At 40.1% G+C, this 18,743-nt stretch overlaps 1 protein-coding gene across 10 annotated transcripts in view; it reads left to right on the top strand.

Annotated features, from left to right (window-relative positions):
- Positions 1-18,743, top strand: part of LOC134211339 (CTD nuclear envelope phosphatase 1 homolog) — a 52,223-nt gene that overhangs the window by 15,595 nt on the left and 17,885 nt on the right. For 9 of the 10 annotated variants that reach the window (XM_062688118.1, XM_062688116.1, XM_062688112.1 and 6 more), the window contains exon 3: positions 16,040-16,297. In XM_062688118.1, coding sequence (XP_062544102.1) covers positions 16,040-16,297 — 258 coding nt within the window. The remainder of the gene's footprint in view (positions 1-16,039; positions 16,298-18,743) is intronic. The other variant, XM_062688119.1, reaches the window with a different exon arrangement.

Genomic DNA, 18,743 nt, shown 5'->3' with positions numbered 1-18,743 from the left:
CAACTACATTTTTGGCTATATGACTTCTTCGGCTAAACGATCGTTTTGGCCAGACGATATGTTAGGGCAAACGGCTTTTTCGTCCAAATTACCGGTTCGGCCGTCCGTCTCATTCGGCTAATGCAATTTCTTAAGAATCTTTTGTAGAAATTCAAAGAAATTCCTTGAAATTTCCGAACAATTTTCCGTTGAAAACCGAAGGGTCTTGTTGTTGAAACTTTGAAGAATTTTCCGTGGAAATTCTGGAAAATTTCTCATAAAAAATCCAGAGTCTCCCGCGGATATTCCGAAAAATTTCTATTTTAACGTTGGCTATGCCAAACTAGTCGTCTTAATTAATCTAGATTGAGAAAATCCCCGTTAGCATTCCTTCTACCAATCATAAGCTTTTTCTCAATTATGAAGATTTTATCTGTAAATTTTAAAGAATACTCAACAGAAACTCAACGGGAACTTTTTGCGGATATGCCGAATATTTTCCTGTAGAATTTGGAACCACGTCCAGTGAAAATTCTGAAGAGATTATCATGTAAAATCCGAAAAACTTTTCGCTGAAATTCACCATGTATAACTTAAAAGCGTGAAAGCAGCTTCTAAACGTTATGAGTGTATTCGATGTAAATTTCTTAATCGTGGAAATTTGACGAAAACCCTGAAAAAAAAACCTGGAAAAATCAGGGCATTTTTATTTTGAAAATGAATCGCCATCCTGTTATTGCTGTAACTTAATTTCTAAATTGGCAATATAATCGCTTGACATAGGCACTAGAATTATGTATATTGAGATTGAAAAACCAACAAATTTGTTCATTTTTCAGATTCGAAATCTTAGGATAATTACTATGGATGCAGTTCTCGTTGACTATTTTCGATCGTATTTTCTCCGGTAACAAATTAAATATAAAATTAATTAAATGCTGTCAACCAAGTGGCACGTTTCTCACATGCGTTCATTCACCAGAAGAGGACGTGTGATGGGTTGATAGAAAAGCAACACTATCGAGAATGAAGAAAAAAAAAACAGGAAAAAAATTGCCAAGTGTAAACGACCCGCGTTTTCCTCACACGAGGCTGTTCTCATGGCTTATGGGTGCTTCGGTCTCGGAACAACAAACCGGGGAGCGAACGAAAGGCAGCACGTGCATGGCAGCAAATCTGCCGCATAAACAAAACAGTTTTAATCTGAAGCACTCGCGCGCCTTCCACGGACCGGGTTTGTATATGGCCCGTTTAAGCGCTATCATCATCGCGCGTTTGCTGCTTGCAATATATTCGCGTCCTGCCAGAATGCCGGCAGCCAACTCTTGATACGCTCCGGTGATGCAAGGTATGGGGATAGTTGGGTGCCGAACAGTAAAAAAGTCAGTACAGTTTAAATAATTAGTTCGACAAATTTTCGTTTTCTTTATTAAACCCTGCTCAAGACAAATACATAGAGAGAAAGCTATTTGAAAGTCAAATTAAAAATTGTGTTAGAAGCTATTAGGTTATAATTGTCGCTAGCATCCATTGGTGTGGTAGGATCTGCTGGATCCTAAGAATCCATTTAAAAATATTTCAAAACAAGCTGTTTGCTCATATGGGTTGGTACCTTAGCTGAATATACTTAGCGCTGAATTTTTTGTTGTTCTATTTCATATTGTATAAGAGTGTTTTAATTGCATGAATGCAAGGCTTAGTGCGACAACTAAGGTTCATGCGGCACAGCTTATTGGAGTGCCTATGACTGAAAGGAACATAGCAGGTGATACACTCGCTAATTATCATTACTGGTTAGAACTAGTAATGCTTATTTAGCATAAAGGATTTTTTTTATAATTGCGGCATTTATTCTAATTATGTGTTAATTTATTCTTTAATTCTTCAAATTATTATTTATTACTTGCAAACGAATAAACAATAGTTGTATACTATCCGAGATTACCTAAAATAGATTTGAACCTCTTAACCAATTTGGAGTTTCGATTGATTACACAATATTACCTATTATTGACACAGTCGCTTACTTATCAGTTATCAGCTGTGCTGTGTTTATGAGAAACCTTTGACTCGTATTAACGTCTGAGTATGAGAGTATTTAATACATATAAAACCGTACAGTAATAAAATGATATTTGAAACTTTTTTGTAAACATAAAAAAAACATATTTGTCGGTCTCTACAAATCATGTAACATATTGTTTTAGTTTTTTGATGCACGCATCGTATTACTGGATACTCTGATCGTTACCAAATCTGTAAAATATATCACACCAATCAGTGTCTTTCATCATAAATCGCACAAGAGATTTCAATCGAGGCTCTTTTGTGCCACTTCAAATAAATGAGCAACATCTAGACTATCATATACCTAATCAAGCACAGTTGCCGTTTGAAGTTCAAGAGCACTGCGATTAGGAAGCCGCGTGGAAGCAATGAATAAACGATAAAACCAAAGCGCGAAATGGAGCTCAACCACAATGACACCCGTTTCCGTTCTTCTACTACTCGTCGCTTTTATCTGTGGACAGCTGCTGCACGCGTAAAAGGTGCTAGGCAAAATCGACTTGCACATTGAATCGAGCTACCGTACAAATTCATACATCGCAGTTTTGTAATCGGGCTAAACCCATGAAGTTTTTTTATTATTCAATTTGAAGCGTTATACTATGTTCATTGTTCATACTGTACTATTTATTACGCAATATTCAATACAGTTGTGCTGTCAAAACATATAATTTCTCCGAGTGCAACAAAAATTACAAACGCATTTTTCCCGATACCACTTTCTTTAACTGACCGGAAATATCACTCGTACAAATTTTTACAGATAGGTTAAAAAAATATTGAAATTGTTCATATTTTTTGTCTTTCTCGTACAGCAAAGGTACAACTATCAAAGGCTATATCGCAACACAACTATAGCTATATCATAACACATGAAACATAACATTTTTGTTGAAGACTCAGAGACCCACAGTATTAAGGAAAAAGGAAGACAGAAACAGGAAGAAAAAAGAAGGAAAAACGAAGGATGAAGGGGGAAAAAGGGAAGATCCATTAATTACGTAACGCAAAAATTGGTAATTTTCAACCAACTCCTCTCCTTCCTATGTCACACTTTTTGTATGAAGCGTCTGAAAATTATGTTTGGGTCGCCACACTTCTGGTACCCCCTCCCCACCTCTAAGCGTTACGTAGTTTATGGATGTTCCTGAATACATTTTCTGAATTTTTACGTGATATTTTTAAAACCTTATCTATTAGAAGAATCTTTTGAATTTTACCGGAAAAATATGATGAACTTTCCCAGAATGTTCGTTTAGCCGTTGGTCATGTAGCCGAAAAAGACGTTTGGCTGAATTGGTAGTTTGACAAAAAAAAAAAGCCGAAAGTGTCCTTTGCTGAACGGACACTTACTTGGATAACTGGTTGGCTACAGCGTCGATGCACCCATGCCTGGCATATTGTAGAGCTCTATAATCGTCGGTCTTGGGCGATGTTCCTTCAGTTTCCCCGAACGTTCAGGGTCCCTAGGTCCGATTCCACCGAGTGCAGCCAGCGTGTTCGTGGCTTTCCAGGAAGTCGCCGGCCCCTATCTGGTTCTCTGTTGAATATTGTTTTCGCTATTCTTTCGTCCGACATTCGCACTAAATGACCAGCCCACTTGGCACGGCAAATACTGGGTAAAGCGTACCATTGGTACTTCGCGTACTGGAACGCTGGAACGTGAGTGCGACAGCTGCCCAAGCCACGACGTAAAAATCATCATAGGAGATTTGAACGCTCAGGTTGGCCAAGAGGAGGAGTTTAGACCGACTATTGGAAAGTTCAACGCTCACCTGCTGACGAACGAAAACGGCCTTCGACTAATTGATTTCGCTGCCTCCAAGAATATGGCCATTCGCAGCACCTACTTCAAACACAGCCTTCCGTATCGGTACGGTACGGACGGCATTTCTCCGACATTATCGTCGTCAGGACATATCGTGGCGCTAACATCGACTCTGACCACTATCTGGTGATGGTTAAACTGCGCCCAAAACTATCCGTCATCAGCAATGTTCGGTACCGACGACCGCCGCGGTACGACCTAGAGCGACTGAAGCAACCTGATGTCGCCACTGCATACGCGCAGCATCTCGAGGCAGCGTTGCCGGAAGAGGGTGAGCTCGATGGGGCCCCTCTTGAGGACTGCTGGAGTACAGTTAAAGCAGCCATTAACGACGCAGCGGAGAACAACGTCGGGTATATGGGTCGAAGTCGACGGAACGATTGGTTCGACGAAGAGTGCAGACAGATTCTGGAGGAGAAGGACGCAGCGCGGGCGGTCGCGTTACAGCAAGATATCAGGTAAAACGTGGAACGTTATAGACTGAAGTGGAGACAGTAGACCCACCTTTTTCAGGAGAAGAAACGTTGCCTAGAAGAAGCGGAGTGCGAGGAGATGGAACAGCTGTGCCGTTCTCAAGAAACACGCAAGTTCTATCAGAGCCGAAATGTGCTGGGATAAAGATGGGAGCATCTTGACGGACGAACGTGTGGTGATCGAAAGGTGGAAGCAGCACTACGAGGAACATCTGAATGGCGCTGAGAGTACAGGCAGTGAAAATCAAGGCAGCGGAGGAGATGACTACATCAGTTCAGCGGACGATGGAAGCCAACCAGCCCCCACCTTAAGGTCTGAAGGAAGCTCTCTCGCGGTAGAGCGCTATTTTCGTACTAAAATGTCTATAACTCGGAATTGGGAACGAATTTCGCTTGTCCCCACTGACAATCTCTTTGAAATGTATCAAGGAATGTTCCTACAAAATTTCATGGACCTACTATTTTCCAAATTTGAGTTAAGCTCTAAATGCTGAACTATTGTAGAACTGAAATTTTCGCTTCTCAGTACCTCTCTCCGATGATTTGAAGCACAAAGTAACCAAATTTCGCAAAACCCAACTGACAAAAGTTTTGAATTTTTCCAACGATCATTTTGATGTAATAAAAAGTATATGTCACCGCAATAAATTTTGAAGCTCTTTTTACTTCAACCAAGTTTTTTAAATTCCATACAAAAGTTATCATTTCGGGAGAGCAGCCAACAGCATATTTTCTTGTGGCGCACGGCAGGAAAGGAGCGATAGGAGCGGTAGAAAGTTTCCTCAACTTTGTATCTAGCGTGAAACAAGAAAATAGCGTATTCCTATTTGCGAACACGAGGAAACCAAATATTTTATATTATATATTGAAATCAAATATAGGAATAAGATCAAATAAACAGTTGAAAATAAATAAGACAAATAAAACAGTTGAAAATAAAGAGCATGAGCATGAGCATGAGATGATCGTACAATTCGTAGTTGCTACTCCGTGATTGACCAGAACTAGCGGAATTGCACAGGGAACCAACAGATGGGACTTGGGATTAGCTCTCCATCCTCAATGTGCACGTTCCGGAAGCTCAACTTTTAATGGGTCAATAACGGCGCCGGCCACGTCCTTACGATCATCGAGGGAAGGGAAGGAATGTTATTATAACAACCGTTGTTTTAGAGACCGACGAATCGTCTGCATCTCTACGGTTGTTACGGGAAGGAGTATTGTAAATAGGGAGAGGAAGTGTCATTACTTAGATCAGGATTCACCTTGGTAAGTGATGTAATCTAAGTAACTAGCATGTTAATGTTGATGCGAGAACAAAGTAAAGATCAGTTACGACGTATTTTGTTGTGACATTGTTCACCCAACGTATAGGGCAGACAATCAATCGCTCCGGTAGAGCTATTGTTAATTTATCTTTAAACTGTCCGCAATAATCAGAAAGTGTGTTTTTTTTCATATTCAGCTAACGCGGGGGAAAATAATAAATATAAAACATAGCTTTTTTCACGTACAGATAAAATTGCAAATATTGTTATATCTCTATGTACGTTGGTGTACCAGAAAGCTAACTATGTACTGTATTGGAATGCAAATTGGTTTGTGATAATTTTAACATGATCTGCCCCTGCAAAATGTATGCTGGGTGTTTCTGTAATTGTTATATTAAGTGGTCCCACTCAGGAAATGACGTACCGCACTGGAGAAAACATCACACGACACGTGAAGCTTTGAGCAAATTAATCACTTTCTTGATTTGTTATAAATTATTCAGTATACATCAATTTACGAGAAAGATCAAACATTTTTCATTAACCTAATCTTCAATGAAAGCAACATGCGAAACTGCAGCAAATAGAATATTGAGAGCCTTGAAACGATAGCCTAATTATTGCTTCTATGCATTCCTTCACACCATAAAACTAAACTATCTCGCATTTTGTTTTATAATTTTTTTTGTCGAATTTCGTGTTAGGATGATTAATAACTAATAATTTAAGAGTGCGTTGCTAATTTCCATTTGATTAATAAAACTCAAGCTTTTATAATTCATCCAAAAAAATTTACTAATCAGGCGAGTTAAAGAAGAGACAAACAACTAGAATAGATAGAGAAGATATCGATTTAGAGAGACATTTATCCAAAACATAACAAATTGAAAACAAAAACAGTATGCCTTATGGACGATATCAATTCATGTTTTGGCGTTGAACATTCGTTCAAAGAGGAGATGAGAATGAAACAACTTACCGCTATATTCCTGATGCCATGAATAGATAAAATGTTGAATTTGTTATCTTTATGGGAACGCCCAGTTAAGCTAGCACTATGTGTTAAAAATCATTCTAATAAAGCACAAACAAAAAAACTCAAACATTTGCTGGACTAACAACGTACCACAACGGCAAGCAAAATTGCAAAATTCAGTTTAAAATTCAATTTAAGGATTCATTAGATAACTTACCACACGAATGCAGTCTGCGTCCAGCATTTTTACCTTACCAAAGAACATCCAACAAGGGGGTTGTCGGGAAGGTGTGTGTCAGAACGAAGGCTCCGGCGTTCATGGTGATGATAAGACGCCGGCCGTTGGTGTTTTCCAGCCGTTCCATGACGATGACCTGCAACTCTTCATTACCTTTGAACTTCTCTACTATGGATGGCGCAAAAAGATCGAAACATTTTGATCAGCATTTGTCTGTTCAATCACGCAGTTCCAAGAAATCCACTATAACATAATTTCTATTAATAAAATTTTCGGGAGCCACAAATAAAACAGTTGAAAATAAATAAGACAAATAAAACAAATAAACAAATAAGCAAAATAAAACAAATAAGACAAATAAAGCAAATAAGACAAATAGACAAATTCTTACGGACGTCCCTCCAGGTATTCCTCCAGAAGTTCCTGCAGAAGTTCATCCAGAAGTTCATCCGGGAATTCCTACGGAAGTTCCTCCCGGAAATCCTCTGGAAGTTCCTCCGGGAATTCCTCCCGAAGTTCCTCCGGGAATTCCTCCCGAAGTTCCTCCGGGAATTCTTCCAGAAGTTTCTCCAGGAATTTCTCCTGTAGTTTTTTCAGAAATTCCTCCGGAAGTTCCTCCAGGAATTCCTCCTGAAGTTCCTCCAGGAATTCCTCCTGAAGTTCCTCCAGGAATTCCTCCTGAAGTTCCTCCAGGAATTCCTCCGTAAGTTCCTCCTGGAATTCCTCTGGAAGTTCCTCTTGGAATTCCTCCGGAAGTTCCTCCTGGAATTCCTCTGGAAGTTCCTCCTGGAATTCCTCCGGAAGTTCCTCCTGGCATTCCTCCGGAAGTCCTCCGGAAGTTCCCCCGGGAATTCCTCCGGAAGTTCCCCCGGGAATTCCTCCGAAGGAATTCCCGGAGGAACTTCCGAAGAAATTCCCGGAGAAACTTCCGAAGGAATTCCTGGAGGAACTTCCGAAGGAATTCCTGGAGGAACTTCCGAACGAATCCCTGGAGGAACTTCCGAAGGAATTCTTGGAGAAACTTACTTTATTTTCCTTCTTAGTCTTATCTATCTTATTTGTCTTACTTGTCTTATTTGTCTTATTTGGCTTATTTGTTTTATTTGTCTTATTTGTCTTATTTGTCTTGCTTACACCAGCACCACCAAATCCTTTTCAAAGCTTGTGTGGAAACCTTGAAAAATCATCTCACGATATTTTCTAATGTTGTTCTAGAAACGGCTCATGTTTTCATTTCACAAAACCAGCTGGTGTTTGTTTATTTTGATTTGCTCATTGCGTGATTGGTCGGCGCTGCTGCTGTTCTCTCGCCGAACCACTGCGTGAGTGATAAATTTCTTCCCCATTGTTGCCAATTCCTTTAGTTCTCCGTTTACGTTTATGGCAAGCAATTGTAAACTGCATAATGTTGAAATAATTTTGGCGACACTGATAGCATCATTCTGGCGCGCTGAATTGGGCAATTTTCTCTCTCAGAGAGTGCTACCACGTGCTTTTTTAACGGAAAACCCTTCCCTCAGACCTTAAGGGAAGTTAAGGATGCCATTCAACAGCTAAAGACCAATAAAGCAGCTGGTAAGGATGGTATCGGAGCTGAGCTCATCAAGATGGCCCCGGAAAAGCTAGCCACTTGCCTGCACAAACTGATAGTCAGAATCTGGGAAACCGAACAGCTACCGGAGGAGTGGAAGGAAGGGGTTATATGCCCCATCTACAAGAAAGGCGACAAACTGGAGTGTGAGAACTTTCGAGCGATCACCATCCTTAATGCCGCCTACAAAGTGATATCCCAGATCATCTTCCGTCGTCTGTCACCATTAGTGAACGAGTTCGTGGGAAGTTATCAAGCCGGCTTCGTTGACGGCCGCTCGTCAACGGACCAGATCTTTACTGTACGGCAAATCCTTCAAAAATGCCGTGAATACCAGGTCCCAACGCACCATCTGTTCGTTGATTTCAAGGCGGCATACGACAGTATAGACCGCGTAGAGCTATGGAAAATTATGGACGAGAACAGCTTCTCTGGGAAGCTCACCAGACTGATCAAAGCAACGGTGGATGGTGTGCAAAACTGTGTGAAGATTTCGGGCGAACACTCCAGTTCGTTCGAATCGCGCCGGGGACTAAGACAAGGTGATGGACTTTCGTGCCTGTTGTTCAACATTGCGCTAGAAGGTGTCATGCGGAGAGCCGAGTGTAACAGACGGGGTCCGATTTTCAACAGATCTAGTCAATTTATTTGTTTCGCGGATGACATGGACATTGTCGGCCGAACATTTGCAAAGGTGGCAGAACTGTACACCCGCCTGAAACGTGAAGCAATAACCAACTTTTATGGTGGTGAATGCGTCAAAGACAAAGTACATGCTTGTGGGCGGAATCGAGCGAGACAGGGCCCACCTGGGAAGCTGTGTAACGATAGACGGGGATACCTTCGAGGTGGTCGAGGAATTCGTCTACCTCGGATCCTTGCTAACGGCTGATAACAATGGTAGTCGTGAAATACGAAAGCGTATCATCTGTGGAAGTCGGGCGTACTACGGGCAACAGAAGAAACTGCGGTCAAATAGATTCGCCACCACACCAAATGTGTCATGTACAAGACGCTTATAAGACCGGTTGTCCTCTACGGACATGAAACATGGACAATGCTCGAGGAGGACTTGCAAGCACTCGGAGTATTCGAGAGACGGGTGCTTAGGACCATCTTTGGCGGTGTGCAAGAAGACGGTGTGTGGCGGCGAAGAATGAACCATGAGCTCGCCCAGCTCCAGAAGGTAGCTAAACCCAGTATCCAGAAGGTGGAAGGGTACAATGGACAGGACATGTTGCAAGAATGCCGGACAGCAACCCTGCAAAGTTGGTGTTCGCTTTCGATCCGGCAGGTACGAGACGACGTGGAGCGCAGCGAGCGAGATGGGTAGACCAGGTGCAAAACGACTTGGCGAGCGTGGGGCGTATTGTGGCGTTGCACTTATCAGTGTGGACAGTTTCGCCGGAAAACCATGTTCGGACATTATCTGCCACAGATCATTTCTTTTCACTGAATCGTACGCTGCTTTGATATCAATGAACAGATAGTGAGTCTGCAGGTTATACTCCCGGAATTCATCAAGGATCATCCGCAGGCTAAACATCTGATCCGTCGTTGATCGGCCCTCAAGAAAGCCTGCCTGGTATTCGCCGACGAAAGACTCCTCAAGCAGTCTCAGCCTGTTAAACAGGATAAGCGGCACACTCTAGTCTGTGTCCTTTCTTATATTTCAACAAATCTTCGAAGTGCTCCTTCCACCTGACTGCCACCATAGTTTTGTCTGTCAGCAAATTCCCCTCACGGTCATTGCACATAGCGGGCACTGGCGCAGTCTTATACCGCGCGTTATTGACAGTTGCGTAAAACAATCCGCCTATCATTTCTATCCATGTTCTCCTGCACTTCAGCTATCTCACTCTCTTCGTGTTACCTTTTTTTTCTGCACGGAAAATGCTGGGTAAAGCGTACCATTTGTACTTCGCGTACCAGAAGGAATAAAATAGACCCCATTTCGCGGTCTTTAGCCTCTTACCCAGCAACTCCTATCCCTACCTCCTCGTAGCGCTGGCTGGGATACAAGCAACCTTGGAAGGGAAGATCGGGTAATCAAACCCGGTGAGAACTAAGGCAGTATGCTGACAGAGAAGGGGGATTTGTTCCTCTCTGGATGTGTAAATCTGATCGAGCATCTGTTCTCCATGTTAGGAGCGGCTCACAACAGCGTCTGTCCCCCCGGGTTAGGGGCGGCTGATCATCGTCCGAGTGCCAGCGAGGGACTCTAAAATAAAGTGTGCACATCATGCTGCATCGTGTCAGTATCGAGAACAATGTAGGTAGCGCAATCCTGGTAAGTTAGCCTACCGAAGAATCTACAGTTACCAAGAAAGGCAAAAGTAGAGAAATCGTATTGATTCAACGGCAACTTTGAATGAACCCGCACGTGTTGGGCTCCTGGCTCGTGAGCTGCAGAAGGTCGGCATGAGTGTGGCAGCAATCCAGGAAATATGGTGGCCCAGAACTGGAGAACGTGAATTCCGGGCCAGTTGTCTTGTGTGTGGTTTATAACCTTCGAATGACTCACATAATTTCATTTTTGAAAGATGAAACCACTGGGGTCGTTTTTACTTTTTTACGCCGAATTTAAAAAACTTGCAGAATATTAGAATTATGCGGATTTTCCTGAGGCTTCGATTACCTGTTCTTGGTAATAGTTTGCGTGGGATTGCCATAAGGTTGGACAAATCGACGTATGAATCATTGCTTACAAAATCACATACGTCATTTTGAATAAGTAACCGAGAAATATCTGTGCATTCAGTGTGACGCCGAAAATGCGACCGTCACTTCACCTAGGGGAACTGTTCCATTTTCCATATCACAACATATATTCATCTCATCGCAAAACAGAGAAATACAGCACCAATCTTCTTGTTTTTTTTTGCTAACATGCGTGCTCACTGCTGAAACAAATCATAAAAATAAAAAACAAATCAAATTTTTTTTCATTGCTTTGTTTTTGATGGGATGGAAATGGGAGGTATGAGATGAAGTGCCGAACCGTTCCCCTAATTAAACAAACATTTTTTTTATAGTTTTCGTCGTGAGGTCTCAGGAATTCTGACGGTCAGAATATATCAGAATCTCATTCTAGCCAAAAATGTTTATTAGTTTTATTATCAAATTAGGGGCTGTCCATATACCACGTGGACAGGTTTTGGTCAGTTTGATATACTCCCCTCCCTCAGCATGGACCAATGCTCATATAAATTCTAAAAAAATGTTTTGAAACGTGGACATCCGCCATACACCCCCTCCCCACTAAACAGTCCACGTGGTATATGGACAGCCCCTAGTAACTATGTATTCTGATAAATTTTAATTAAAGTGATATGGAAATGCTAATATCATCTTCCAAACTTGGACGTACATGTTCATGATAGCATTAGAGGCGAAAGTATAGAATTGATAGTTCCGTTAGGATACGGCAGGCATGAAGAATGTTTTTATAGAAGTCGATTTGAAAGCGAGCGGAGGGCAATATTTGTGATGGCACATATCGCACGACCTTCCTTCTGCCAAGCTCCCGTATGAAGGGGGAGGGAAGAATATCAGTGTGGAATCTGATATATCTCCACTGGCCTACCGAATAATCTACAGTTACCAAAAAAGGCAAAAGTAGAGAAATCGTATTGATTCAATGGCAACATACCCGGCAACGAATAAAGGACAACGATTTGGAAGTCGTATCTTTGAACGTGAGAACTTTGAATGAACCCGCACGTGTTGGGCTCCTGGCTCGTGAGCTGCAGAAGGTCGGCATGAGTGTGGCAGCAATCCAGGAAATATGGTGGCCCAGAACTGGAGAACGTGAATTCCGGGCCAGTTGTCTTGTGTGTGGTTTATAACCTTCGAATGACTCACATAATTTCATTTTTGAAAGATGAAACCACTGGGGTCGTTTTTACTTTTTTACGCCGAATTTAAAAAACTTGCAGAATATTAGAATTATGCGGATTTTCTCCGAGGCTTCGATTACCTGTTCTTGGTAATAGTTTGCGTGGGAGTGCCATCAGATTGGACAAATCGACGTATGAATCTTTGTTTACAAAATCACATACGTCATTTTGAATAAGTAACCGAGAAATATCTGGAAATTTGCATTCAGTGTGACGCCGAAAATGCGACCGTCACTTCACCTAGGGGAACTGTTCCATCTTCCATATCACAACATATATTCATCTCATCGCAAAACAGAGAAATACAGCACCAATCTTCTCGTTTTTTTTTGCTAACATGCGTGCTCACTGCTGAAACAAATCATAAAAATAAAAAACAAATCAAATTTTTTTTCATTGCTTTGTTTTTGATGGGATGGAAATGGGAGGTATGAGATGAAGTGCCGAACCGTTCCCCTAAATAAACAAACAATATTTTTTATAGTTTTCGTCGTGAGGTCTCAGAAATTCTGACGGTCAGAATATATCAGAATCTCATTCTAGCCAAAAATGAGTTTCCTCACTTAATCAGTTCATTAGTTTTATTATCAAATTAGGGGCTGTCCATATACCACGTGGACAGGTTTTGGTCAGTTTGATATACTCCCCTCCCTCAGCATGGACAAATGCTCATATAAATTCTAAAAAAATGTTTTGAAACGTGGACATCCGCCATACACCCCCTCCCCACTAAACAGTCCACGTGGTATATGGACAGCCCCTAGTAACTATGTATTCTGATAAATTTTAATTAAAGTGATATGGAAATGCTAATATCATCTTCCAAACTTGGACGTACATGTTCATGATAGCATTAGAGATTCCACAGTATATTCTTCCTCCCGTTAGGATACGGGAGCAGGCATGAAGAAGGTCGTGCGATATGTGCCATCACAAATATTGCCCTCCGCTCGCTTTCAATATCGACTTCTATAAAACATTCTTCATGCTCCGTATCCTAACGGAACTATCAATTCTATACTTTCGCCTCTAATGCTATCATGAACATGTACGTCCAAGTTTGGAAGATGATATTAGCATTTCCATATCATTGTAAATCGTTGAACTTCACGTAGAAGTAACACACACGAAATCATTAATTTAGTTTAATTAAAGCAAAAACAGTTTTAATGTAAATCAAATTTTTATCCCAGTCCACATGTTTTCTAATGTTTCAAAACGCTGTCACCGAATGATCTTTAAAATTGTTGAGAAGCAGCTCTCAAGTGTCGCACCTTGATTCGAAATCGCTACTTACAGCAGTCATTATTATTGTTTTGTGGAATTTTCCACCTAAGACTCGAGATAAATGTGTGCGATTGCGATACAAGAAAAACAAATCTGAAATGCGTAGCACAACTGCGTAAATCACACGCTGAGTATGTTTTCTGGCCTGATAATATTTCAATTATTGTTTGTGTCGCTCGAGTCGAATATTTTTGCGGATCCCTTTGCTGCGGGGGTTTATTTAGTTTTCCATTTTTACCTTCAAGCGCAATCCTAAAAATAGTATACCTTTTAAACGATTTATGAATAACTTCACCCATGATGTGTGCGCTTCGGTTTATTTCAAATGCTTCATTGTAGGAGAAAGTTCTAATTTGCAACACGTATAATTATATAATTAGGGTCAAACATTGCTGCAGGCTGGAAGCATTTTGGCTTAAAATTTAAAAGTAGTTTCCGAGCAACTTTGCGACACTTATTACCACAAACGAAAAGGAAAGCTCATAACATGGAACAGCACAAATACTGAATACTGAGTGTTGGCTCATGAGCAAATGAAATAACGAATCAACAAGGCCGTAGAGCATTTGAGTGTGTTTCGCGATGATCTCAATTTGAAAAGGTGGTCATTGTGAGTATAAGTACCTGAATGATGCAAAAAGTCGACGACTCCACGCAGCTCATTGATGTCACTATTAAGCCAGCATTAGGTAAGCTGCATGAAGTCTACTCATGAAGAATGCGGTTTCTCGATAGAAAATTGAAAAAAAAGACAACCAATATAATGTAAAGAAAGCATGGTCAAACAGAAAATTTCCATAAAAAAAAGGTTTTCTTCAAACATACCTTTCAGGATTACCAAAAAATCCAAAGAAATTAAGAAACCATTCAGTGTCCCAAACAATTGTAAAAAAGCTGGGCCCGATTAGTTGCGTCCTCGTATTTGAAGTTTGTATAAACATTAGTATGGGAAAGCGGACATTTTTGCATTTTTCACCCCCATTAAACTTGCTGACCCGGCGAACCTTGACTCGCCAAAAATTGATCAATTTTCTGATACAATTTTTTTGCGCACAAAGAATTTTATGCTATAAAACAAACTTTTCCTGAATTATTTTTTTTTATTAATTCTTACACATTCCTATTGAGATTGAGTTTTGATTATCAAAGTATTCTAGTTTCATCTTAACGTTTTTGCTCGTAAATAGAAAAAGAAAACTAACATAGATAAGCACAAAGATGAGATATCAAATTATTATTTATATTTTTTAATATTTACATATTTACATACCTATCTGAATTGCATTAATGTATAACCCAATGGATGTCGAAGAAGGTACGTTGTTGGAACGTCAAGGAAAAAAGTTATAACGCTTCGGAGATTGACTGTTCAAACCAGATGCCAAATATCGTTTATTCTGCATGTATTGCCGAGGAACCTCGTAAACATAATTTGACTGGCCGTTATTTCAGAATTATTTATCTTATAGACGAATCCAAGTAAAAATAAGAAGAAGACACACGACGGTGTTAACTTTGACAGATCCTACAGGACAGCATAGAGAGATCATTTTAAAATTCTTATAATAAATTCTAGACAAAATGTAATTAAAATCTGATTGATGTACGATACGGAAAAAGTTCTGAATTACATATCTGGAAGCTTATCTCAATTTTTTAAATATTTTCCAAAAATGTATCTATCATACAGTTCGGAACTTTTTCCGTACCATACATCAATCAGATTTTAATTACATTTTGTCTAGAATTTATTATAAGAATTTTAAAATGATCTCTCTATGCTGTCCTGTAGGATCTGTCAAACTTAACACCGTCGTGTGTCTTCTTCTTATTTTACTTGATTCGTCTATAGGACTTGGGTGTTCTTTAGAGTAATTCGGAATTATTTCTTTAAATAAAAATCTGGACAAGATGAAAGAAGGGTTCTTCTCTTAGACGACCATAGGTAGCCCGATGGTGCTGGCATGAACATTGATTTCTTGTAGAACACATATGGTTGACGTTGAAGCAATCAATCTTCTAAGCGTTGATTTTTTTTGCCGGCCTAGCAAAGTTATCGGCTTAATCTTTCGAAATCTTGCAGGCCTCATACTAACGTATGATTGTGCAACGGCACAACTATGATAACTGCTGTCTTATAAAACCAAAAAAAAACAATTATTATGCTGTTGTTTGGTTAATTGTAATCTCCACCATAAGGCTACCAAAACAATGTATAAATCCCAATAACACTCGCTGCCATGTCATATATCATCGCTGATGAGCTGTACGCTGCCGGTTAATTTTCGAAACAAGCCCCAATCAAAATTTATGCCCAATCACACATCCACACCCGCCTTACGCCACAAACCATCACCACCGCCCGCGTATCACACCATCACACCAAATGATTTGCCTTTTCTTTTCCCACGGATAATCTGATTGCCTTAGTTTGTACAGCATCAACCGGTGAAATATGAACTGTTCCCGCTGTCGCCGGTATCCCGGCACCGGCTCGGGATGGTCCAGCGCAAAACACTGGTACTGGATCTGGACGAGACGCTGATCCATTCGCATCACGACGCGATGCCACGGAACACGGTGAAACCCGGCACGCCGCACGACTTCACCGTGAAAGTTACCATCGATCGGCACCCGGTGCGGTTCTTCGTGCACAAACGGCCCCACGTGGACTACTTTTTAGACATTGTAAGTATTGCAGTAGCGATAGCTAACAGATGAATCATCAGTAGCATATTAGTTGTAAATGTTTATGCAATAATTGCTTCAAATTGACTACCTCTGATATTTGATAAGAAAAATTTTGATGACGTTCACATTAGCAAATTAGATTAGATAATGATTTGAACATTTATTATTAACATTATCATTCGGACCGAAGTTCTATACAACCCATTTCAGCACATGCAACAGAGGGTGTGCAAGTCATTTTATATGTGATTAATCTTCTTCTTATACATCTTTACTTTTCATACCAGTTGGATCATTTTCGAGAACTGTTGTTTTTGATACATTTTCGGTTCTTTGTAATAATTAAATTTTAGTAAATTTTGCGTCATAGCAGGGACTTCTTTAAAAAAGTAAGCAAAACTACTCACCTATTTGTGGATCTCAAATCCTCCCATTGCATTGAATGAATGAGACGCACTTCAAATTACATCTCTTTATTGTCCGTGCTGTCGAAATAATCACCGACATAATGTCGATGTACCATCTACTGCAGCCGAAGAGGCCAATAATGATTTTCGTTGGTGAAATGTGCGTTACATGAAGAACAATTTTCTCTAAATAGGGGCAGTAGGGGCAGTATGAACATACGGGGCAATATGAGCCACGCTCAATTTGAGCTTATCGACAAGTTTTATCATGTCGACGATATATATTATCTTTAAGATAATGCTCCAACTTAGTATTCTATTAGCATTTTCTCAGTTATTAATTGAGAATTTATCTTGTGTAACAAGTACAATGGATGCACTATGCCCAGGGAGTCAAGAATGTTTCCTACCCGAAAGCATACTGGACTGACCGAGAATCGAACTCTCCATCTCCGGATTTGCAATCCTGCGCCTTTGCATGCAAGGGAAACCGCTTTTATTCTCCTACTTTCTATTATTCTCTATATTTCTCATGTTCTAGCAATCGCTAGAACTGAAAATGGACTTCCATACCGTTTCCATTTCTATCCTATATTATTGATTATTCTAGCAGTAGTAACTGCTAGAATTGTAAATTAGCGAAAAAAGCTTGTTTCCCAATATCCAATTGGAAATTCCATCAATCGCTTTTTCCTATCTATCTATCACATTGGCAGCTCGTTAACCAAGACCAACCCCTACCGCTCAAACCTTGTTGATAAAGCCACATTTTGAACCATTTCTCGTGGAAACTCTGAAGAATGGCCTGCGGACAGGGAATCAATATTCGAGTAACGCCTAAATATATACTCTTTGCCATCAACAGAGTTTGTTACTGACAAACGCACCTCACAACAAACCTTTATCAGAGCCCGAACACAATATGAGAAGAATAATTTGCCTTGCATACTCTGATATTTCCGAGAATACGATGCTATTTTTGTAATCAGAGTCGGATTCTCGAATATGTCCATAACAGCAGAAACTACGATAGCATAAAACCGAAATTTTCTGTAGAGATAATACAAAATAACGGGATTAAAAGTTAGCAACAAAATTGTCTTTTTTTGTTGCTGACAAAATTATTCGGATCTTTGTCATTATTATCTCCGACAAAAACAAAGCTTTGTCGATGGTTCTCTTTTGTCGCTTGTTTCGCATGCGCTTACGCAAAAAAATGATTCCCTGCCTGCGGAATTTCCGTAGAATTTCTCTTGGAAATTTTGAAGTGTACGATGTAAGTTTTGTACCCATTCTTATCAGTTGCTATAGGTATAGGGCTCGATATTAGCTTGTATAGATTATAACTGAATTAAGCTATACAATTTGATGAATATACTAAAGATAATATTTTGAACATGCATCATGTGAACATATTTATCCGATACGTTATCAACTTATGAGATAATGCTTATCGGAATTAGAGAAAACTATTTCTATTATTTCAAACTATCAGGCAATCCAGTCTTTCATTTTACAGTTAAATTATGGCTTATGTAGTTTTTACTCAAATTTGGCATGTACATTCTTTGTACGTCGAAGCATATTTTGGTCAACAAAACTTACCACTTTTTTTTCGATTACTACGTGAAAGGATTTAGTTTGAGTTTTTTGCAACAAAGTTCTGTTTCACAAACCATACGGCGGGCTTGGTAGTCATATGGCTACTGCTTCTGCCTCATACGCAGGAGGTCGTGGGTTCAATCCCAGGTCCGTTCCATTCTCCTACTTTGTATCTTTCTCTATATTTCTCATGTTCTAGCAATCGCTAGAACTGGAAATGGACTACCATACCGTTTCCATTACTATTCCTATACCTTCAACTTGAGTATTCTACCAGTAATCTGCTAGAATTGGAAATGAACTATAGAGCTGTAGGAAACGACATACAATTAGAAATTCCATCAGTTGCCCTCTCCTATCTATCACATTGGCAGCTCGTTAACCAAGACGGACCTCTGCCTCTCGAACCTAACCCAAAAATTCCAACAAATTCC

Source organism: Armigeres subalbatus, chromosome 2 (genome assembly GCF_024139115.2).
Source record: "Armigeres subalbatus isolate Guangzhou_Male chromosome 2, GZ_Asu_2, whole genome shotgun sequence".
In the NCBI taxonomy this organism is placed as follows: domain Eukaryota; kingdom Metazoa; phylum Arthropoda; class Insecta; order Diptera; family Culicidae; genus Armigeres; species Armigeres subalbatus.
Note: the sequence above shows the minus strand (reverse complement) of the source record. Positions and strands in the feature narration are given on the sequence as shown.